Source organism: Parus major, chromosome 6 (assembly GCF_001522545.3).
Source record: "Parus major isolate Abel chromosome 6, Parus_major1.1, whole genome shotgun sequence".
Taxonomy (NCBI): Eukaryota; Metazoa; Chordata; class Aves; order Passeriformes; family Paridae; genus Parus; species Parus major.
Genome location: NC_031775.1, coordinates 20,501,236 through 20,520,306, shown reverse-complemented (window position 1 = coordinate 20,520,306; position 19,071 = coordinate 20,501,236). Strand labels below are relative to the sequence as shown.

The following is a 19,071-nucleotide window of genomic DNA, read 5'->3' as shown; positions in this document are numbered from 1 at the left end:
TCTGTGCTAATAAAACTCTTCTGTTCCATGTAGGCATGCACTAATTTAAGCAACAACATGCAAATAAAAAACAATAGGGTAAGCTGGAGCTCCCAAATAAATTAGCTACAGCCTTCTCCAAGCCCTGCCTCCAAGGACAGAAGGGAAAGCGTAAAGACAGATAGTTCTGCTGGGCATAGAGCCACCGGTTACAGGTGTTGGTGTCTCAGCTGACTGCTGCCTGTCTCCTCGTCCTGCTCTCAGGGAAGGGCATCAGGCCCAGGCTGCAGAGGAAGATGGGTGTAGCTCCTGGCCACGAGGTGCTGCTGAAGAAGCCTGTCCCATAGGCTCAAAACCTGCTTTGAGTTCCCTTCTGGCAGAACAAGCAGCAGCACCTCAACATGGTCCTGGAGCTCAAGGGTCCCACTGAGAGCCCTGGCTGGGAAAGCGCAAAGGGAACAGCATTCCTGAGAAGGCAGGACCAGTATCAGTACAAGAGCTCCTCCTCCATCCCAGGCTTTTGAAAGGATCTTGGGGAAAAAAAAAAAAACAAACCAAGCATAAGAAAGCCACAAAACTGGATTTGCAGCCTCCAGAAAGAAGCCTGCAGTAAGAGGCTGAACAAGCACAATCCCTTTAGCTTATTAGGGAACTAAGAAGCGTTGCAATTCCAGCATGTAAGCTGCCACAATGGGAAATTACAAAGGGCTGAAGGCTTTTTAATATGGAAGAGGAAGGGAAAACTAGCTACATTCACCAACACATGTTCCTTGCAATGCGAGCAATGGGACCTATATCCACCTCAGCCTCGCTCTCTTCAGTGTGCTTTGGCCAAACACCATCTTTTGTGCTTACCATAGAAGTAGCTGGGCAAAACCTGATGCTCAGGCCAATGTGACAGTGCTGAGCAGCTAAAAAGGTTCAGGATTGTTCATGCTGCTCAGGTCTAGCTGGAAGGAAGTGCCTAAAGCAAACGGCTTTCTCTCAGCTCTCAAAGCCAAGAGAAATGGCAAGGCCCAGAGCTTTGCTCTAGCAGTTTTCCAGCCAGTTTCAAGAAATTTGCAATGAACTGTTCCTGCCTTGCTATTGGACATGGTTGATATGGGAAAAGTGTCCAGTGGCCAAATGGCAGACACTTTCTGCATGGCAGATTCCCTGGCCATGGTTTTGGGCAGAAGAGCCTGCCAGGGAACTTGTTAAAGCAAGCTGGTTGTAAGGACTTCATCCTCTCTGGCTTTGTTCTATGGCCATCTCCACACCTCAGCCATACTGCACATGTGACGCACTGCTCTGTGCCACAGTGCTGCTTCTGGCAGCCTCCAGGCAAGCCCAATGTAGGAGAGAGAGCTCTGGCTCCAGATGCAGGCTGATGCTGGTGTGAGAGCCCAGTGGGATGCAGCCCTGCAGCTGCAGAAGGACCTGCTCCACATGGACAGGAGGCACAGCACAGTTATGCAAGATCTGAAGGGAAGGAGAGGAGGAATCTGGGCTGGGTAAGAACAGAGGGTATTTATCAATACAGAGAATTCTTTACACATCATTGCTCTCACACATGCACACCCATGCCTGTCCAGGCAATGCAGCATCTTTTTCCAGGCATAGAAGAGCCATCAGTCCACAATACATCTGTGGCTTCCCAGGGACTCTCCAACAAACGGAGATGACCTTCAAGAGGACTCCCAGCTGTTCCACTAACACAATGCCGTGTCCTTGGGTAGGGGCAGGTCGAGCACTTGAGTGTCCTCAGGAGCGCTGGGATTTCAGACGGTTCCTGCGGCCGGCCTTGGCCCCGCGCTGGGCTCCCTTCATCAGGCCTTTGAACTGGCCCTGCATTTTCGCTCGCTTCCTGGAGGGAGCAAGGAGCAGGAAGCTGGTTTGGTGCAGGGAACATCTAACACATATGAATGCTGCTCCAGACTCCACAAGGAGTGGCACAGCAGATAACAGGGAGCTCCCAAACCCACCAAAAAACACAACAAAAAGTAGGATCAAACTCGTTCCCACCCCTGTGCTCTTCCTGGTTAGCCTCACCTTCTGTTGAGTTTAGCTCTGTTCAGGGGGATGTAGGCATAGGGGTCAAGTTGGCCCTTCTTCTTCACGTCACCTTTACCTTTCTGTGGAAGACAGCGACATGGGAGACAATGCAGCACATGCAGGGAAGACATGTGCATCCCATTCCAGTGCAACCCTGCCACCCAGCTATCCCAAACACTGTGTTGCAGTGGGGTGCCAGATGAGCACACTGTCCTGGGAGCTAAATTCCCACCAGCATGATGCTACAGACACCTGCTTTGAGCAGTGAGCAGGAACTGTCCATGGCAAGGATATGACAGGAACTTTGAAATGGGCTGGCAGTGTTCAGAGACACTGAGTGTTTGGCAGGTCTTCTTGGAACAGAGATCCCCTCCAGCCTTGGTGCTACTGAACCAGGCTCCCAACACAAATGGTGCTTCCTGCTCCAGCAGAGTCCAAGCATCCCCCCACACAAACCCTGCAATCCCATGGGTCTCTCACCTTGGATCTATACTCTGCACCAAAGGCTGGCTCCTTGTTCAGTGGCCGATGGATCCCAGAGCCTCCAGCTGGAAAACAGAATGTATGTTGGAAGTGTTGGAAGGGGGTCTTAGGCCTCCCTCTGCCCAGTTCTAGTCTGTGGAAGCTGTTCCTGTTTTTGTTTCCAGCTCTTGGTGTCGGGACAGCAGAGGGCTGGCCATTCCCCACAAGTAAAATTTCTGGAGAGATGTGTAGAGAACCATCTGAAATTAATGAAAACAAGTGTACCTGGGGAGGAATAACCCCAGGCACCAGTTCAGACTAGGGGCCAACCTGCTGGAAATCAGCTCTGCAGAGAAGGACCTGGGGATCTTGGTGGAAAACAAGTTGTTCATGAGCCAGCAGTGCCCTCATGGCCAAGAAGGCAAATGGTGTGCTGGCAGAGCATTAGGAAGAGCATTGCCAGCAGCTCAAGGAAAGGAATTCTGCACCTCCAACTCAACCCTAGTCAGCCTAGAAAAAAGGCCCCTAAAAGGAGACCTCGGCAATGTCCCTGTCTGAAGGGAGGGTGTCAAGAGGATGGCACCAGGCTCTGCTTGTGCTGTTGGGCAATAGGACAAGAGGCAATGGCAGAAACTGATGCACAAGAAGTTCAACCTGAACACGAGAAGAACTTCTTTGCTGTGTCCATGACTGAGCACTGGGACAGACTGCCTAGGGAGGTATTTGGAGTCCCCCACAATGGAGATATTCAGGAACCATCTGCATGCAATCATGTGCCATCTGCTCAGGGATGACATTGTTCGAGCAGGGAGGTTGGACCAGATGACACATTGATCCCTTCCTTACTTACTTCTGTGATCCTGTGCAGCAGCACAGCAAGATGGATACACAGTTCTGGCCCTCTGGCAAGCCCCAGACTGGGCACAGGCAGAGGACTTACCTCTATACTGAGAACAGGTTCCGGCCTCAACCTCCTCATCGTCTGGCTCCTCTCTGAACCGTCGCTTCTGACTTTTCTTCTGCAGAAGAAGGCAGCAGAACGCTGCAGCTGGCTTATCCTTACAGTTCTGCCCTCTCATTGACCCCCAACCTCCTGCTTCCTCCCATGAGCACCCAGAGACTTTCCAGACAGCACATCCCTATCCCAGACAACTTCCTGCACCCCTCCAAGCAGCTGGCAATTGCCTGGTGTCCCCACAGGGTGCTTGGGCAGAGCTGTAGCTGCCATGGCACAGGCAGTGGTTTGGCAAGGATGAGTTGCCCCAGCATCTCCTCAGGACCACGAGCCCCATACTCACACTGCGGAGCCCCACATCTTGCAGCACATCTGCCATCTCCTTGTCTTCTCCTATAGTACAGGATAATAAGGTCAGTGTGTGATGAGGGCTTGGGAGAGCCCCGGTACTGTGCTAGCCCCTGGAGGGGGCTGCAGTAGCAGGGTGCCTCTGCTGAACCAGCACCCTCCTGATCATGTAGGTGACTGCTTCCCCTAGCCAGCGGCCCAGAAGAGAGACACTGAGTGTGACACAAGGCCATACCAATTCCTGCTACTTCCACGCACATACCCACAAGATCCCACATGCAGGTGGCAAAACCATTCAGAGACCCAGACCAAGACTAGAGTGGCCCCTGTCAGTCCAGGTACCTTTGGGTTCATCATCATCCAGCTCCTCTTCCTCTTCATGGATGATCAGGCGTCCATCCTCAGACATCTGGAAATCATGCCTCACTCCTCTGGGCCGCTTGGGGCCTGGCTTGGTGGCTGCTCACAGAGAAATGGGTCAGAGCCTAGAGAAGGATCCAATTCTGGGGGCAGCTGTACCCCCAGGACTCCTGTGCATTGCAGCAGCCCCTGCCCCATCTGTCCCACCCTAGCCCCATGTGAAGCTCCACTCCTTACCCAGCACCCGCTGGGACACACTGGGGTCCAGGAAGTTGAGGGGCTCATCATCTTCCCCTTCCTTGAGCCATGCCTGCCCCTTCTGCCGTGCTTGCTTTTTCCGCTCCTTGCTCCGATGCTGTTCCTCCTCCTCCTCCTCATCTTCTGAGTCAGCCAGGATCTCCTCCATACTGGTCAAAAGGTGGAAAGGATGATGGAAAATGGAGTAACAGGTGCAGCCTGCCCCACAAGACAGAGCAGCCCTGGAGATGTTTCCAGCATCTCTAGAAGCAGAAGCTGAGCAGATCTAGTGCCAAGCCTCCTGTGGGGGCTGCTCCTTCTTCACCCTGAGCCCATCTTCACCTGTCTCCTCTGGGCTGTGGTGGTGGTGCCTCCTCCTCATCCATATCCGCAGCTGCCTTCTTCAGGGCGCGCTGCTTGCGGCTCCGGGATTCCGCCTTGCGGATGTTCACCAGCACCTTGTGGTACTCGGCTGGCAGCAGCCCCTTCACTAGCTCAAAGCTGAGGAAACACACAGAGAGCAGTCAGCACCCACCTTCTCCTGCACTGGCTCCCAGAGAGCTCCCTCACCACCCCAGAAGACCCTGGCTTACCCAAACTTGCGGATAAACTTAATGAAGAGGTTTCGCAGCTTCATCCGGAAGTGGCGTCTCATGTCATCTGAAAGGTTCCCCACAGCCTCCAGCTGTCAGGACAGAGACTCTCAAGACCAAAGCACTCCTGCCTTGGGGACCCAGCCTCCCAGCCTTTATCTGCATGACCACCTTGTTCACACTGCTGCCATCTCTCCATGCCTGCCCCAGGTAAGGCCATGGGGAGATCTCCATGCTTGGCAGTGCTGGTTGATGGGGCTTTTCTGGCACATCTACGCCAGGATTCAGGAGAGGGGCCTCCTCGCTGCTGTCTCAGCCACTGAGATCAAGGTTGTTTCCTTGGCTCCCAGGCAGAGTGCAGCAGGAAATGCTCCTGGCTGCCCAAGGAAGACACAGGTCTGCCCCACCACCCTCCTCAAGGCACCCTATGCATGATCTCACCATTGTCTGGACATGCTTGGCCAGGAGCTTGGTGTCCACCAGCAGCAGCGTGACCTTCAGGAATCCCAGGGCTGCTTTGACCACATCCCGCGTGCGGGAGGCCAACAACAGGCAGATGTTCTGCAGAAGTTGCTCCACCACACTGAACTCCAGGTGATCTGCAACCATGGGGGGACTCAGCCACAGACGGCTTCCTCCTAGCATCTACCTTTGCTGAAGGGCTGTGCCTTGTCCCCCCCAGCCCTCCTGCTCACCTTTGAACTCGAAGAATAGGCGGGTCAGTGCCAGCACAGTGCAGCTGATCATGGTGACTGAGCCAGTGAGCCCCACGTAGATGAGGAGCAGGAACCGCTGCATAGCCTCTGCAAGAGGGGGATGACTCAGACCCCGACTCACTCTGTGTCCAGCAGCATCCCTGGACCATTTCAGCAGAATGCTCCATGAGTGGACTCCAGAGTGGCCATGGGCTGAGCAAGTAGAACAGAAGCTCACCTTCAGGGGTGGGTCCAAAGCGGATGAAAGCATGGCCCATCTCCACAAGCAGCATGAAAGCGTTCTTGCGGGCTCCCACTGACACCTCCTTGGTGCATAGGATGACCTAGAGGAACAGGCATGTCAGCACTGCTGCACTACCACAGCCAGAACAGTTCCTCACAGCGACCATGCTCACCTCTGGGACCAGAGCAGTGACAAAAGGCTCATGCTCTGCAGATAGCTGCTTCACAATGTGGAACAGGCATTTCAGCCGTGGCTGGGGAGAGAAACAGACCAGCACTGGTACACCCAGGGACACACACCTGGTTACCCCTGCTGCCCACCCCATCCTTCCCCTTCCAGCAATGGCTGATCACCACCACCACCACGGCCCTTGCCCTCACCCTCTTGGCCGGGGATGCTGCGCTCTTGAGCGAGTCCAGCAGCGCTGTCTGCAGGTCCTGGAGGTGGGAGCGGACGAAGGCCTGGCAGGGAGCGTGGGGAGCAGCACACACCTCCTCCAGCACGCGATACGCCTTCTTCTGCATGCTGTGCTCTTTGCTCTGCAGGGACAGCCAACATGCTCCCACTGTCAAGGCAGTCCCTCACCGTGGTGTCTGAAAGGACACCAGCACCCCACACCACCCAGCGCAAACCCCCTAAGGCAGATGCTCAGTCCTTAGAGTGTGGGTCGAAGCTGGCAGAAGTAGAAGGTGCCCTACTGCAGCCTCTGCACATCTCAAGGCTGGGGACCAACTCACCTGGAGGGAAGGCTGGATGGTACGGTACAGGGAGTCCAGGGACTGCTCATCAGCGTAGGGTGCCATTGCCACTACCAGGTCCAGGATGGAGAGTCTGCAGCAGAGTACACACAGCTGCGGATGTTAACTGTGGACAGGTTACATCCTGACCAAGCTGGGACACCAGATGCGAGTCACATCAAGTGCACAATGGTGACAAAGCCCACACTTAGGTGACAATGCCCTAGTGATGCTCACCAGCAGTATGCCAGTTTTACCCATTAGCACCAGCTCCCAGGTGTTACCTGGCAAACTCAGAACTCTCAGGGCTGGTCAGCTTTGCACTGGCTTTCTCCAGGAGTCCGCACACCATCTGCAGAGTAGGCACAGGATCAGAACTGATTGAAGTGAGTGCTTTTACAAGAGTTTGCAGCCCACCTGGCAAACAACTTGCCACAAGAATTTTTGGAGACCAGAAGCACCAGTGAGTCCAAAAAGACCTGGACAAGCTCATAAAGAGCTTGTGCATGATGAGCCAGATGTGACCGTAAGATGTGACTGGGAAACCCCAGACTGTGAGCCAGAAAGGTCTCCCTGCCCATGAGGGCAGGAAGAGCTGCTCTCTGGTCAGAGCCCTTCTTTCTGTCCTCTACAATCAGACCTGCACCAAAGCCCCATCAGGCTGGGTCTGGCTAGATGCTGGCCTGAGCCAGAACAGCTTGCCCCAGTGCTCCAAAGGCCCCTCACCTGAGGATCCGTGATGGTCAGGTAAGCACGGACAGTGTCCAGCACAGAGCGGCGCTGAGCACTTGTGCCCCCATCCTCCTCAGGTTGGCTGTACACGTTGAACAGGATGGGCAGGAAATTTTTGGCAAAGCGACCCACTTCTGCTCGCTCTGCATCTAGGGAAAGGATGACAGGGGGCTACAGATCAGCATTTCCCCTTCCACAGGTGACGGGAACCCATCACAAGGACCTGTTTCCTCCCCCCCCGAACCTGTCTCGCAGCCTTTGTGGATGAGGGTGCGCAAGGCCTGGCACACAGTGGGGCGGAGATCTGGGCGCTCGCTGATGGCCATGCCCAGGGTGCGGGCCAGCCCCTTGAAGCCCCCCAGCACATCTGTGGGATGGGTGCAGAAACCAGGCAGCAGAGTCCAGACCTGGAAGGCAAAGGAAAAGGTGGGAGGCCACAGTCTTTGCCCAAGTCACTGCTCCCCAGCCTGGTACCAGGGGAACACTATGGCAGGGCTCCCAGGCACTGCTTGTTACCTGCCACTGCAGCGTGTCATAGATCTTGGCCTCCACACTCTTCCCAGCCTGGGTAAACTCCAGGGCTGCAGAAGAGAAAGAGGAGATGAGTGGAGCAGAAGACATTGCAAAGCCTTTCTCCACACCCCAGGGCAGAGAAGGGCGATCCCACAGAACACCCTGGACTGCTGAGACCCCTAATATGCTGCTCTCCTCACCTCTGCTTTTCAGGGCAGCCGCCAAAGGCAAGAAGTAACTGGTGAAGAAGCCAAGCCGTGCACCCTGCACATTGTCCCGCAGCACTGGCAGGAGCCAGCTGCGGGGGAAATCCAGTGTCTCCCTGGGAGGAAAGGCATAGGTCAGGAGGGTGTGGGGCACTGCCAGCATCAGCCCCTGGGCACAGGGCACTTTTACCCAGCCCCTGGGCACAGGTAGGCTTAGCAGCAATGCCTGCAGCACTGCATGGGGACTGAATGGAAACATAATAGCTGCAAAGCTGCTACCCCATGACCGTACTCACTCCTTGCCATTGATCTCCAGGGGCACAGCTTCCAGTAGCACCTCGGGACCCATGGTGCTCACAGCAGCCCCCACTGCCTGGTCCACTTCAGCAGTGTAGGGAAAGTGTGGGGAGAGACGCAGGTCACACAAGGACTGCAGACACTGCAGGGACGGGGCAGGACAATCACAGAAGAGCCATGTGCGCAGGTATGGCACATACACTCTGCCTGCCCAGGGATGCCAGCTGCCCTTCATGTCCCTGTGCTGAGTGTCCCAGAGCAGTGCATGCTCTGGCCACACACGTACAACAGAGCAGAGCAAACACCATGGCCCTGCTCCAGAGCTGGAGGAGGCAACACAGCCTGGACAGCGGCATAGCCACCCCACCAGCCTCTATGGATGAATCTGTGCCCTCCCAGCCTGGCTCACCTTCCTCATGATGGGATGGCACTGCTTCCCACAAGTTTCAAAGAAGATCTCCAACACTCGCAGAACTTCATCCCATGCTGCATGGAAACGGTATGTCAGCCCTTCCTCCACCGATCTAGGGAGGAGAAAGAAGACGGTCACACTGGCATTATTCAGGGTGCCCACCAGGCCTGCCAGACCTTATAGAGAACTGGGCAGATGCTTCATAGAGCTCAGCCAGACCTATGGGGCCAGTCCCTCCCACATCACTGCTCCTCACCTGAACATCTTGCACAGGTAGGCACCAGGGGCTGGGGCAGATGCACTCACAGTGCCCACATTCTCCATGTGGGGAGCAATGCACTCACTAAGGAGGGTCTGCAAGGGCAAACAGGAAAGATGAGACAGCTGTTGGACCACAGAACCCCCAGCCTCACAGACACAGAGGGGCATACCACTCCCTGACAAGCCCCAAGCCCCATGGCAAAGCCCCCCAAAAGGCCCAGGGCATCCAAGCAGGGAGAAGTGTCCAGGTCTGGTACCTCCAGGGTCTGCGCTGCCGTTGACACCACCTGGGAGTGTGGGGAGAGGAAGCAGTTCATGGCAGCAGAGAAGAGCCGGGGCAGGTGAGCCCAGCACAGATCCTTCTGCAGCCTGGACAGGAAAGAAAGGCCAGATTAGAGACCAATCAGCCAACTCTCCCCTTGCCCAACTGTGGCCCCCATCTGCACCTGCCCAGGTTGATGTGTGCCCGCTCCATGGTGGCCAGCCAGGTCAGCAGTGGCTGCAGGTCACTTGTGCTGGGCACGTAGTCGTAGAGAGCCTGCGGAAGCAGAAAAGTGGATAGGTGGGCAGATGTTGTCCAACTGGCAGCTCTGTCCCTCCCCACACTGGTACCCCATACTCACAGTGATGATCTGGGCATTGAGCTCAGCTGGCAGGCAGGCCACGCTGGCCTGGGCACTGAAGAGGCTGTGGAAAGCTTGCATGGCACACGCTGTCACCAGCTGCAAAGGACACTGTGTCAGAGAGGGGGCTCTGCTTTGAACCCACTGTCCCCCAACCCAAAAGTAGGCTCTGCCCTGGAAAACTCAGCACTGTTGCAAATATGCCCCATCTGCATAGCCTCAATCTTCCACAGCAGTCAGGGCAGCAAGCTGTCCTGTGCTCTTCTCCATTTGCATCCTGCATTCCCAGGCTGACAGCTGAGAATTTGATCCCTTTCAGAGCGTAGGCCATGGGGAAAGGGTCTGCCCTTGTCATCGCTGGAGCAGGAACACTCACCACATGGCTGAGGGTCATGACTCGGAGCAAGGTCTCACAGCAGGTCTTCACCACAGCTGCAGGGAAGCAGGGCAGCACATCTCGTAGCAGGGCAAGGACATGCAGGGTGGTGGTGGCCTCCTTGGCACCTAGAGGAGCAGAGCAACCTTTGAGCCTGTGGCATACCACAGCAAAGCCCTACCTAAGGCAAAGCCCCCAGGACAGCAGTGAGGCTAACCTACAGAACCAGGGTGAACACTCCCCTGACTTCTGGGAACAGGAAAGCAATGGAATGGCTGAAGAGGCTTCAAAACACTGTATGCCCCAAAGATACCTCATACCCTCCCCAGCAATCCAGTGTGCTGCAACCTCCCCTCTTCCCTCCTAGTCCTTATTCTCCCACAGTGGCAGTCCCCCACATTCAGCTACAGACCCCATGCTCCAGTGCCCCACACCTCCAGCTTTTTCAATCTCCTGCACACAGAACTTGGCAGTGGAGGGTGCTGCAGGGTGATGCTCAGGGGCTGCATCACCAAACATGAACTCGCTGCCCCTCAGGACAGAGCACACGCCATACTGTGCTGCTTTCCGCACCTGGGGAAAGAACAACACAGATGAGTAGAAACTATGAACAGAGGCACAACCATCCCCAGGAACAAACCCCAAAAGCAGCATCATCTCCTGCCAGAAGCACTTAAGGCTCTCACCTTGGGCTTGGTGTGGACACAAAAGCTCAGCAAGCCATGATAGACCTGCAGGGTGACAGGGTAGCTCCAGGCTGCCAAGTCTTGCTTCCTTAGCAGTGTGGCCAAGCAAGAGAGGACCTATGAAAAGGGAGCAGCAGGGGCATTAGCATCACCCCACAGAGACATCTCCCTTTCACTGCAAGGGCCTCAGGCCAAGCACCCAGCACCACCCTACAGCAACAACCTTGACCCCAGTACTCAGCAAACCCTGGGCAGAGCTGACAAAGCTGGCTGCCTCTTGGCTACTCACCCATCGTAGGGCAGAGGTGGAGCTGCTGCAGGCCTGTGACGACACAATATTCATGAAGGCTTTTGAGGCATCTGAGAACTTTTTAATAAGAACAGGGCTCGGGACCCTGCCAGGAGAAGGGGACATATCAGTGGGGTGCGGAGCAGACAGCTGGTGGAAGTCACAAAGGGGACTGCATTGCCAGCTCACCCCAGCTGGGTCTCTTCCCCAGCCTGAGGAGGGAGGACAGCACCAATCCCTTTTCCATGATGGGGTCTGGTAGCTCTCCCTGCTTCTCTGCCAAACACTCACCGCTTTAGGACAAGGTTAAGGAGGTAGGCAACAGCAGACAGCGACTCAGGGGTCTCCACTGCCTCCAGCGTGGTCATCTGGGAACAGAAGGTGGGTAAGCGATGGGCTGCAGGGGCTCACACCAGGCCAGCCCTTCCCCAACCCCTGAGGAGGGGGAAAAGAAACCAGGAACAACCCAACAGCATCTTGGCTGAACAAAGACACTCAGGATAAAGCACCTTTCTCTATCCCTCCTCAGAGCCCGCCCATGCTACCAGCAGCAGTTCCCCTCGTGCCTCTTCCACGCAACCAGCACTCACCAGTGCACCAAAGTATTCCGTCTCGCTCTCCTTGCCCCCCCGGGAGCGGATCACCTCTGTCACGGCCGCCAGCACAGCACAGATCTGTGAGCAGCCAGCAAAGCAGGTCAGCATCTCTAAGCCTCACAGCCAGGGAGCCATCCCCACCAGACAGCCCGCTTCCCTGTCCTGCTGCTGTCCATACCTCTTTGTGAGCAGCAGAGTTGGATTCCCAGAAGCGCTGCACCTTGCTGAAGGTGATGTTAGTGCAGTCGCTCAGCCCGCTCAGGAAGGTGCCAGAGGACTTCTCCGTGGCAGCCTCTTCAGCACTGTCCTCCTCCATACGGAACTGAGAACTGTCACTTGCCCGCTCCAGACGCAGGGACCCCGACTGCAGCTCATTGTGCAGCTTCACTGCATCCACCGTCAAGTTGCTTTTCTCTGCAGGGCAGAGGGATGTGTCAGAACTGAGAAGTCACGCTCTCCACCAATCAACCCAAAATCCCCCATGCCCCCCTCCCAGACAGACTGGTTTGGCTGAAGCTCATATCCAGCATCTGGAATGCAGGTGCTGCTTCATCCCAACAGGCAAAAACACACAGATAACTGTAAAGAACTCCTCATTCCTGTGCAAAGAAACCAGAGCACAATCCATTCACCTTTGATGGAAGAGAGCATCATGTCTACGTAAACACGTGCTGGTGTACCAAGGCTTTAACACTGAGGTGTTTCTTGTATTCTGCCCTATTTATCTTCTTCCATCTGAAGCCCTAGCAACCAGCCAGGATAGATACTGCATGTCCCTCTGAGTCTCAGATATCAGCCTGAAGCCAGCATCTGCAGGAGAAAGATCTCCTTGCCGAGGAGCAGCCAGTGCTCTCGCAGTGCCTGACACTCGGTTTACCTTCCCCATCATGTGGCCACTTGAATGTTAGTTTCTTACATTCCTCGCTACTCCAAATACCACAGCAGCACTTAGAGGTACGGCCGTGGGCTTTGGGGAGCCTCGCAAGGCGACGGGCACTGCAGCATGCGGTGCCTCATTTCGGTACTGAGGCCCGGTGTCACGACGAGGTTAATTCGCTACGCTGTGGCCTCGGTTGTCCTCCCCGGTTTGCTGCCTCCGCCTACCCTGGAACTATCAGTGGCTCCGGTCTCCCTCCTGCCCCAGCTCCAGCTCTCGGAGGACCTCAGGGTTCGCCTCGCACCCTCCGCGCCCCGACACCCCTCCAGGAAGCGCTGGGCACGGGTCTGGATGGAGCTGCCCGCCCTGCCGTCCTACCGCGCCGCCCGCCCCCGCCCTTACCCGCCGGCCGACTGCAGAAGCGGCTGCGGGCAGCCAGACGATGCTGGCGGGTCTCGGGGTTGGAGTCGCTGCTGTGGCCCTTCCGCCAGCGCTTCAGCTTGGCCGCGGCTCCCGACCGGAGCCTCCCGCTCCGCGCCATGCTGGACCCAGCTCCACGTGCGGCCGCGCCCAGCGTCCCCTTTCCGCTTCCGGTGCCAGCCGCCATCTTGAGTGAGGGCAGCCGTCAGGAAAAGCCACAGCACGGCCGAGAGGGCGAGAAGCGGTGTCGGGAAAGCTCAGCGGGGTCGTGGCCAATCGGGGCTGACATAGGAGACCCGAAGGACCCAAGGGAAACCACCAACAAGAGTCCACCAGACATCCCCGTGCCCAAGCCGCGGCCCTATGAAACCGTTCAGACCAATCCCGTAGCCACGGACGAGCAGTCACGCGTTACGTATTACTGCGTACCGTGACGCCACAGTGACGCCACGCCCTGAAGGTCGCACCGCCCTTCGCGGCCGCGCCATGTGGTACGTGCGCCTCCGCCTGGCGCGCGTTCAGCGCATGCGTTCCCCCCCCCAGCGGCGGCGCGCGGGGCGGGGCGGGGCCGAGCGGGGGCGTTAGTTGCGCGCGGTAGCGGCGTGAGGAGCAGCGCGCCCCGGTGTCTCAGCCCGCTATGGCCGCCGCGTACCGGCTCGTCCTCGTCCGCCACGGCGAGAGCGCCTGGAACCTCGAGAACCGCTTCAGCGGGTGGTACGACGCCGACCTCAGCCCCGCCGGGCAGCAAGAGGCGCGGCGCGGTGGCGAGGCCCTCCGAGGTACCGGTGGACGAGGGAGGGGGTATCGTACAAGAGGCGGGTTGCGGGGGATGGTGAGGAAGGGATGTGGCCTAGTACGGCCACGTCGAGCCTAGTGGGTGCTGGTTTGGGGCTCTCCGATGCCGTGCGAGAGCCTCCAGTGCCAGGTTGGGGGTTCAGTGCTGCTGGGAGAGTCGTAGGTACCGCAGTATGTTGCTTCTAAGGTACCGGTCGTGTCCTTTCCGCCTCCGCTTTCTGTAAGGACGAGGAGGCGACCAGTACCGGTGCGGTGAGGCCGCCGCCCTTGCCCTTTCACCGGTTGCATAAGGCCAGGCATTCACCTTCCTGGTCTTCCCCCGCCTCCCCTTTTCCCCGTATTTTCCAGATGCCGGCTATGAGTTCGATATCTGCTTCACCTCGGTACAAAAACGGGCTATTCGCACTCTCTGGACCGTCCTGGATGCCATTGATCAGATGTGGTTACCCGTTATCCGGACCTGGCGCCTAAATGAGAGGCACTACGGGGCTCTCACAGGTTTGAACAAGGCTGAGACAGCAGCGAAGCACGGTGAGGCACAGGTCAAGATATGGAGGCGTTCCTATGACATTCCTCCACCTCCCATGCAGTCTGACCACCCCTTCTACAGCACTATTGCAAAGGTAAGGCACATTGCTCTTTGACAACCTTGCTAAGAGTCTCTTAAAAGTCACCTGCAGCGTTGCTTGGCTTTATCTATAAGGTCTCCTGTGTCTCTGTTGCGTTATCTGGGGCTGTTGGGCATGGTGCTGGTAGACTTTAGGCTGAGTTTATCCTGCTTCCTCCCTGTGGAGCTGAACCTCTGGGTATTGCACAGACAGATCCAAGCAGAGAGCACAGTACCTCTGTTAGTCATTAGTGCTGTGACCCATTCATGGATATTTGATCTGGTTTCTTTGCTTGGGTAGGCAATGTATGACTTTTTCCAGGAGGGCTCACAGCCCAGACTGTGGCTTATTGCAGCCCCAAGCCTCAAAGGCAGTTCCAAGCCTGGCTTTGCTTACATGTAGTGGATTCTCAGACAGAGAATTTGGGGGAAAGACAAAATCTTGGCACTACCTTCCCACCCGTGATAGGGAGCACTGGGCTGCTGTGTGAGCATGGTTGTTTTCCCAGGATCGTCGCTATGCTGACCTGACAGAGGACCAGCTGCCAACATGTGAGAGCTTGAAGGACACCATTGCCCGGGCTCTGCCTTTCTGGAACGAGGAGATTGTCCCACAGATCAAAGAGGGCAAGCGAGTCCTTATTGCTGCTCATGGCAATAGTCTGCGTGGGATTGTCAAGCATCTGGAAGGTAGGTCATCCCTGCAGGAGCATCCCAGGGATCTCCTCCTTCCCCAGCTGACACTGGGGAAGAGTCAAAGAGTGATGGCACCACTGTGTTTGCAGGCATGTCAGAAGAGGCCATCATGGAGCTGAACCTGCCCACTGGCATTCCCATTGTTTATGAGCTGGACAAGAACCTGAAACCTGTCAAGCCCATGCAGTTCCTGGGGGATGAGGAGACTGTGCGCAAGGCCATGGAAGCTGTTGCTGCTCAGGGCAAGGCCAAGAAGTGAGGGCAGGTAGCAGACCAGCACACAGTAGAGCCCCTTGCCATCCCCTCCCCCTCTGTTCACACCCCCACAGTTGTAGGAACTCGGAGCTGTGGAGCTGGAGCCGCTCCCCACGGTTAGGCCCATTCCCTCAGACTAGGCTCCCTTCTGCAGATAGCCTGGGGGCCCTGGGGCGAGGGCTGGACACAGAGGTTTGGTGTGAAAGGGAGCCCTGGCTCTGCTAGGCAGCAACCACCCCTGTCCATGCTGTGATCCCAACCCTCGGACCCTGTCTGCAGAGGGACAGGCCAAGCAATCCTTTTGCCATGCCAGGCTCCTCCTTTGCTTTGCATCCCCAGCAGCTGTCGTCACCTGTTTACTGTAGTTTTGTCACTTGATTTAGTCCTCCTGGGAGCAGTGAGGCAAGTGCTGTGCAGGCAGCAATGGAGGTGGGTACCCCATCCCCTCATAGGTGTGTGGCACAGTGACTGGGACGCCACTGGAAGGGTTGTGTTTTGCTGCACGTGGTACAGCACCCCAGGGTGGTACTCATGCCACTGGGTCCAGCTCTGCCAGCCCCTGCTTTAACTATACTGCCTTCAGACAAGGACGAGGGAGGGAGCCTGCTGCCCGGAGGTCTGTGTCTGCCACATGCTTCCCCCAGCTGATGCCCATCCTCCTCCTGCTGGTGAAGCAGATGCTGTTGTGTCCCATCCCTTACGTGTGTACATGGCCTGTCATGTGGCCTCCCACTTGCCAGTGTCGTGAGCCTGGGCTTGCACAGGGTCGGTGTAATTGTCCAACCATAGCAGCTGTCTTGTTCCAGTTCAATAAAGGAGTAATGCGCAATAAGGAGGTGTCCATGTGTCTCTGGGCGATGTGGGGCTCCCTGCTGCCAGCATATGTGCAAGGCAGCAGTCACTGATGGGTACAGACATGAGACTGCAGAAGCTGTGCCAGGCTCAAGGAGCAAAGCTCAGCTCTGCAATCCCTGCCTGAGCTGACACCCTGCCATGCTGTGGTTTTTGGGCTCTGCCACACCCTTGTCTCAAAGGGCAGGGCACACACATGTGGCCTGAAGAGATATGTCCCCAGGCTGTTCTCAGGAACAGGCCTTGCTCCAGGCTTGATTCCAGTGTGGGAAAACCAACCTGGTGATGCGAGTGCCCAGCACAGCTGCAGCCCAGGGCTCTGTGCTGTTTGCCTCACTGTAGCAAAATCACTCCATCACTCCCCTTCACCAGCAGTGAAAACATGCTTCCTTCTGCCGCTGGTGCTGTGGAAACTCTTCCCCTCGCCTGCTGTACTGCAGGAGCCAGATCAGAGTGCCACAGGGAGCCCTGGCTCCCTCAGTGACTGTGAAGAACAAAGTATGAAGCTCTCAAAAAATATTTATTATCCACAAATAGCAAACCGGTCTTGTCAGTGGAGGCCTGGGTGAACCTGTGAAGGATGTGGGAGCCCAGGGGCTGCTTGCTCCACAGGCCCCAGTCCTGCAGCCCCCTGCCCCCTCAGGTGTTATGTCTGCAGGAACTGGGGCTGTACCCGGGCCACCTTACGGAACTCCTTAGTGTGTGTCCGTGGGCACTGCATCTCGCACCAGCTGATGGGCACCATCTGCACCCCTGGGGAACACAGTAGGTCAGGGTTGCTGCTTCCCAAACTTGCATTTGCATCTCCGTGGGGAGAGGGAGGCAGCTGCATCAGCTGCCCCTAAGGCAGGGATGAGGCAGAACTGTTTCAGCCCAGACCCTGTCCCTGTCCTGTCCCTACCTGCCTCACTGCGTGCCACCACCACACCCAGCTCGTTCTCTGCTGTGCTCAGCAGGTAGTTGGACTGTGCATCCCCCAGGGAGATCTGGTTGGACAGGAATTAAGGGAAAAACTTCCAAAAGGGAGCTTGAGCCAACCAACTGGCCCTGAGGGTGAAGGATACAACTTTGGCCAGCACGATGTCACTGGGGCGGAAGCTCTTATATACTTCTACCTGCAGAGGAGAGAGCAGGCAATGCCACACAGCACCAGAGTGCTGTCAGTGGGGGCACAGGGCCCCCACAAGCAGAAACAGGGATGATGGGTGTAGAACAGTTACTGGCGGTGGCTCACTGACCTTATCCTTCTCCGTGGCTCGGATATCTTCTCTCCTGAAAAAGGAAATGGAGGGATCTGAGTGCCAATGAGCAAAGACGACTCAACAGCCTGTGGTAGAAGCTGTCCCGGCTTCCCTGGGTACTCGCCAGGACCTGCTGGACACCAGCCCAGTGCTCAGGGCAGAGCTCCAGCTCAGGGCAGCCAGCTGCACTGCCCACAACAGCCTTCCTCCCCATGAAAGGGGGGGGGATCCTAACCTTTTCCCTACCGTATGGTGCCTCGGAAGGTGGACTTCAGCGGCGTGGAGCCAACATACAGGATGTGCACCTTGGCAAAGCGAGAGTTAATACTGCAGACCTGCACACAGGAAAAGGGGAATCAGTGTTCCAGGCAGGGAAAGGGCAGAGAGCAGGCAGGACTGCATGGGGAGCTCAGATCTCACTTGGCCTTCTCCTCCCTGTGACCAGTGGTGGGACATTTGGCAGCAAGCCAGGTTGAGGAAGATTATACTTGTGCAATTCAAGGCACCAGAATAAGGCTGAGACCTGAAGTGATCTTAGTCCCTCTCCTGCCTCCACCAGGAATGTAAGGAAATTAATCCCTGGTCTGTGCCATCCTTTCTCCAAGCTGCTTGAGGCACTGACCTGCATGCTCCCTGCCCCAGCAAGAGTTATGGAAGGAGAGCAAAGAAAATCCTCCTCTGAAGCTCACCTCAGTCTCAGGGCAGGTGTCCCTCATGCCAATACCCACTGTTTTTGTGAGTGAGGTACCCAACGGAGCCCCCGGGCTGCCCCTGCCCTGGTGGGAGTTGTACAGAAGGAACTAAGAAGCCCAGGGACTGTTCACCCCACCCTATCTGTGTGCAGGAACAAAGCTCAGTATGAGATAGAGCCGAGGCCATGCAGCTTGTCACCGCAGCCATGTCCAGTGCCCCACCTTGCATGTCACCACAGCCCCCACGTTGGGCAGGAGCTGGGACTCGCTGTCTCTCACCACCGACACCACGGGAAGCTGCAATGCAAGACACGAGCGTCAGCACCGGGCACAGCTCATGCACAGGATCACCAGCTGAACCCCGCTGGAGTCCAATTCCCCGTCACCGCCCAGCCTCCAGGGAGGCTGTGCAGCCTGGGAGCACGGCACTCAGCCCTGGCGAGGAGCAGCCCTGCTACGGCCGCGCTCACCTCGTTGTCCTCATTCTTCCTCTCCAGGCAGCCAGCCAGCGAGGAGAAGATGAAGCCATGACGAGTGTAGGTCCCGCTCCCAGCCGTGGCCTCCTCCGTGCTGCACAGCCGCTCACCTGCGACACAGGGGCTCAGGGGCTGCCGGGGCATCCCGCTCCGGCCACAGCGCTCGCTCCCAGCCGGCCCAGTGCGGGGCATCCCCGGGGCAAGCCCCTCCGTACTGCCTCGCCCCGTACTCCTCTCCTAGGCCGCCGCGTCCTCTTTCTGGGCAGTTGCAGCCCCAGTCCCAGGAGCCCCCGACCGCCCCGGGCCGCACTCACCAGGGATGCAGTAGCGTGCGGGAGGCGCCATGCTCGCTGCCGATAAGTCACACCAGAAAGCCCTCAGCCTATTGGTTCCAGACGTCAATGCTGCGCTGTAAGAGTCTCAGCTATTGGTTCTCTCCCGCCTGGCGTGAGGCCTGCTGGGGGCTGTAGTCCAGTGAGGGCAGACAGTGCTCCCGGCATGCCGTGCGCGGGCGCTGCCCGTGGG

At 56.9% G+C, this 19,071-nt stretch overlaps 3 protein-coding genes across 7 annotated transcripts; 1 reads left to right on the top strand and 2 right to left on the bottom strand.

Moving 5' to 3' along the window:
* Positions 1 to 1,468: 1,468 nt before the first annotated feature.
* RRP12 (ribosomal RNA processing 12 homolog) lies at positions 1,469 to 13,391 on the bottom strand. Of its 2 annotated transcripts, none has more exons than XM_015632703.3 (34): positions 12,915 to 13,391; positions 11,814 to 12,049; positions 11,630 to 11,713; positions 11,331 to 11,407; positions 11,040 to 11,145; positions 10,751 to 10,867; positions 10,499 to 10,637; positions 10,065 to 10,192; positions 9,689 to 9,787; positions 9,512 to 9,603; positions 9,323 to 9,434; positions 9,061 to 9,158; positions 8,802 to 8,916; positions 8,392 to 8,534; positions 8,090 to 8,211; positions 7,893 to 7,957; positions 7,621 to 7,783; positions 7,371 to 7,525; positions 6,929 to 6,996; positions 6,645 to 6,738; positions 6,288 to 6,446; positions 6,080 to 6,160; positions 5,902 to 6,007; positions 5,664 to 5,771; positions 5,410 to 5,567; positions 4,969 to 5,060; positions 4,718 to 4,876; positions 4,376 to 4,545; positions 4,121 to 4,237; positions 3,774 to 3,823; positions 3,416 to 3,494; positions 2,494 to 2,561; positions 2,011 to 2,093; positions 1,469 to 1,825 (listed from the first exon to the last, which is right to left on the bottom strand). In XM_015632703.3, exons 1-34 carry the CDS (start codon positions 13,117 to 13,119, stop codon positions 1,723 to 1,725), a joined length of 3,951 nt encoding a protein of 1,316 aa, XP_015488189.1. In that variant the 5' UTR covers positions 13,120 to 13,391; the 3' UTR covers positions 1,469 to 1,722. The 2 variants fall into 2 exon arrangements, with proteins under 2 accessions (XP_015488189.1, XP_015488190.1); XM_015632704.3 differs by lacking the exon at positions 12,915 to 13,391 and adding an exon at positions 12,268 to 12,691.
* Positions 13,392 to 13,501: 110 nt separating this feature from the next.
* PGAM1 (phosphoglycerate mutase 1) lies at positions 13,502 to 16,117 on the top strand. Its single transcript, XM_015632721.3, has 4 exons — positions 13,502 to 13,711; positions 14,076 to 14,350; positions 14,844 to 15,024; positions 15,120 to 16,117. The coding sequence occupies exons 1-4, from the start codon at positions 13,570 to 13,572 to the stop codon at positions 15,287 to 15,289; spliced, it is 768 nt and encodes a 255-aa protein (XP_015488207.1). The 5' UTR covers positions 13,502 to 13,569; the 3' UTR covers positions 15,290 to 16,117.
* A 521-nt stretch (positions 16,118 to 16,638) lies between these two features.
* Positions 16,639 to 19,070, bottom strand: EXOSC1 (exosome component 1). Of its 4 annotated transcripts, XM_015632729.2 has the most exons (8): positions 18,861 to 19,042; positions 18,541 to 18,656; positions 18,293 to 18,367; positions 17,625 to 17,713; positions 17,376 to 17,409; positions 17,202 to 17,252; positions 17,039 to 17,123; positions 16,639 to 16,890 (listed from the first exon to the last, which is right to left on the bottom strand). In XM_015632729.2, the coding sequence occupies exons 1-8, from the start codon at positions 18,889 to 18,891 to the stop codon at positions 16,784 to 16,786; spliced, it is 588 nt and encodes a 195-aa protein (XP_015488215.1). In that variant the 5' UTR covers positions 18,892 to 19,042; the 3' UTR covers positions 16,639 to 16,783. The 4 variants fall into 4 exon arrangements, with proteins under 4 accessions (XP_015488215.1, XP_015488214.1, XP_015488212.1 ...); XM_015632728.3 differs by having other exon boundaries at positions 16,639 to 17,123; positions 18,861 to 19,070; XM_015632726.3 differs by lacking the exon at positions 18,861 to 19,042 and having other exon boundaries at positions 18,541 to 18,850.
* Position 19,071: the final 1 nt, after the last annotated feature.

What these genes read in the sequence shown, in the direction of transcription:
- RRP12 (XM_015632703.3), bottom strand. Translation starts at nt 13,119, where the DNA reads ATGGCGGCTGGCACCGGAAGCGGAAAGGGGACGCTGGGCGCGGCCGCA. An exon ending in CGGAATACTTTGGTGCACTG is followed by an intron (nt 11,408 to 11,629) that starts GTGAGTGCTGGT and finishes TTCTGTTCCCAG; the next exon opens with ATGACCACGCTGGAGGCAGT. An exon ending in AAGATGTGGGGCTCCGCAGT is followed by an intron (nt 3,495 to 3,773) that starts GTGAGTATGGGG and finishes CTTCTTCTGCAG; the next exon opens with AAGAAAAGTCAGAAGCGACG.
- PGAM1 (XM_015632721.3), top strand. Translation starts at nt 13,570, where the DNA reads ATGGCCGCCGCGTACCGGCTCGTCCTCGTCCGCCACGGCGAGAGCGCC. An exon ending in CGGTGGCGAGGCCCTCCGAG is followed by an intron (nt 13,712 to 14,075) that starts GTACCGGTGGAC and finishes CGTATTTTCCAG; the next exon opens with ATGCCGGCTATGAGTTCGAT. An exon ending in TCTACAGCACTATTGCAAAG is followed by an intron (nt 14,351 to 14,843) that starts GTAAGGCACATT and finishes TTGTTTTCCCAG; the next exon opens with GATCGTCGCTATGCTGACCT.
- EXOSC1 (XM_033515862.1), bottom strand. Translation starts at nt 18,738, where the DNA reads ATGCCCCGCACTGGGCCGGCTGGGAGCGAGCGCTGTGGCCGGAGCGGG. An exon ending in GGGCTGTGGTGACATGCAAG is followed by an intron (nt 17,714 to 18,292) that starts GTGGGGCACTGG and finishes TCCTGTGTGCAG; the next exon opens with GTCTGCAGTATTAACTCTCG. An exon ending in GAGCCACGGAGAAGGATAAG is followed by an intron (nt 17,253 to 17,375) that starts GTCAGTGAGCCA and finishes TCTCCTCTGCAG; the next exon opens with GTAGAAGTATATAAGAGCTT.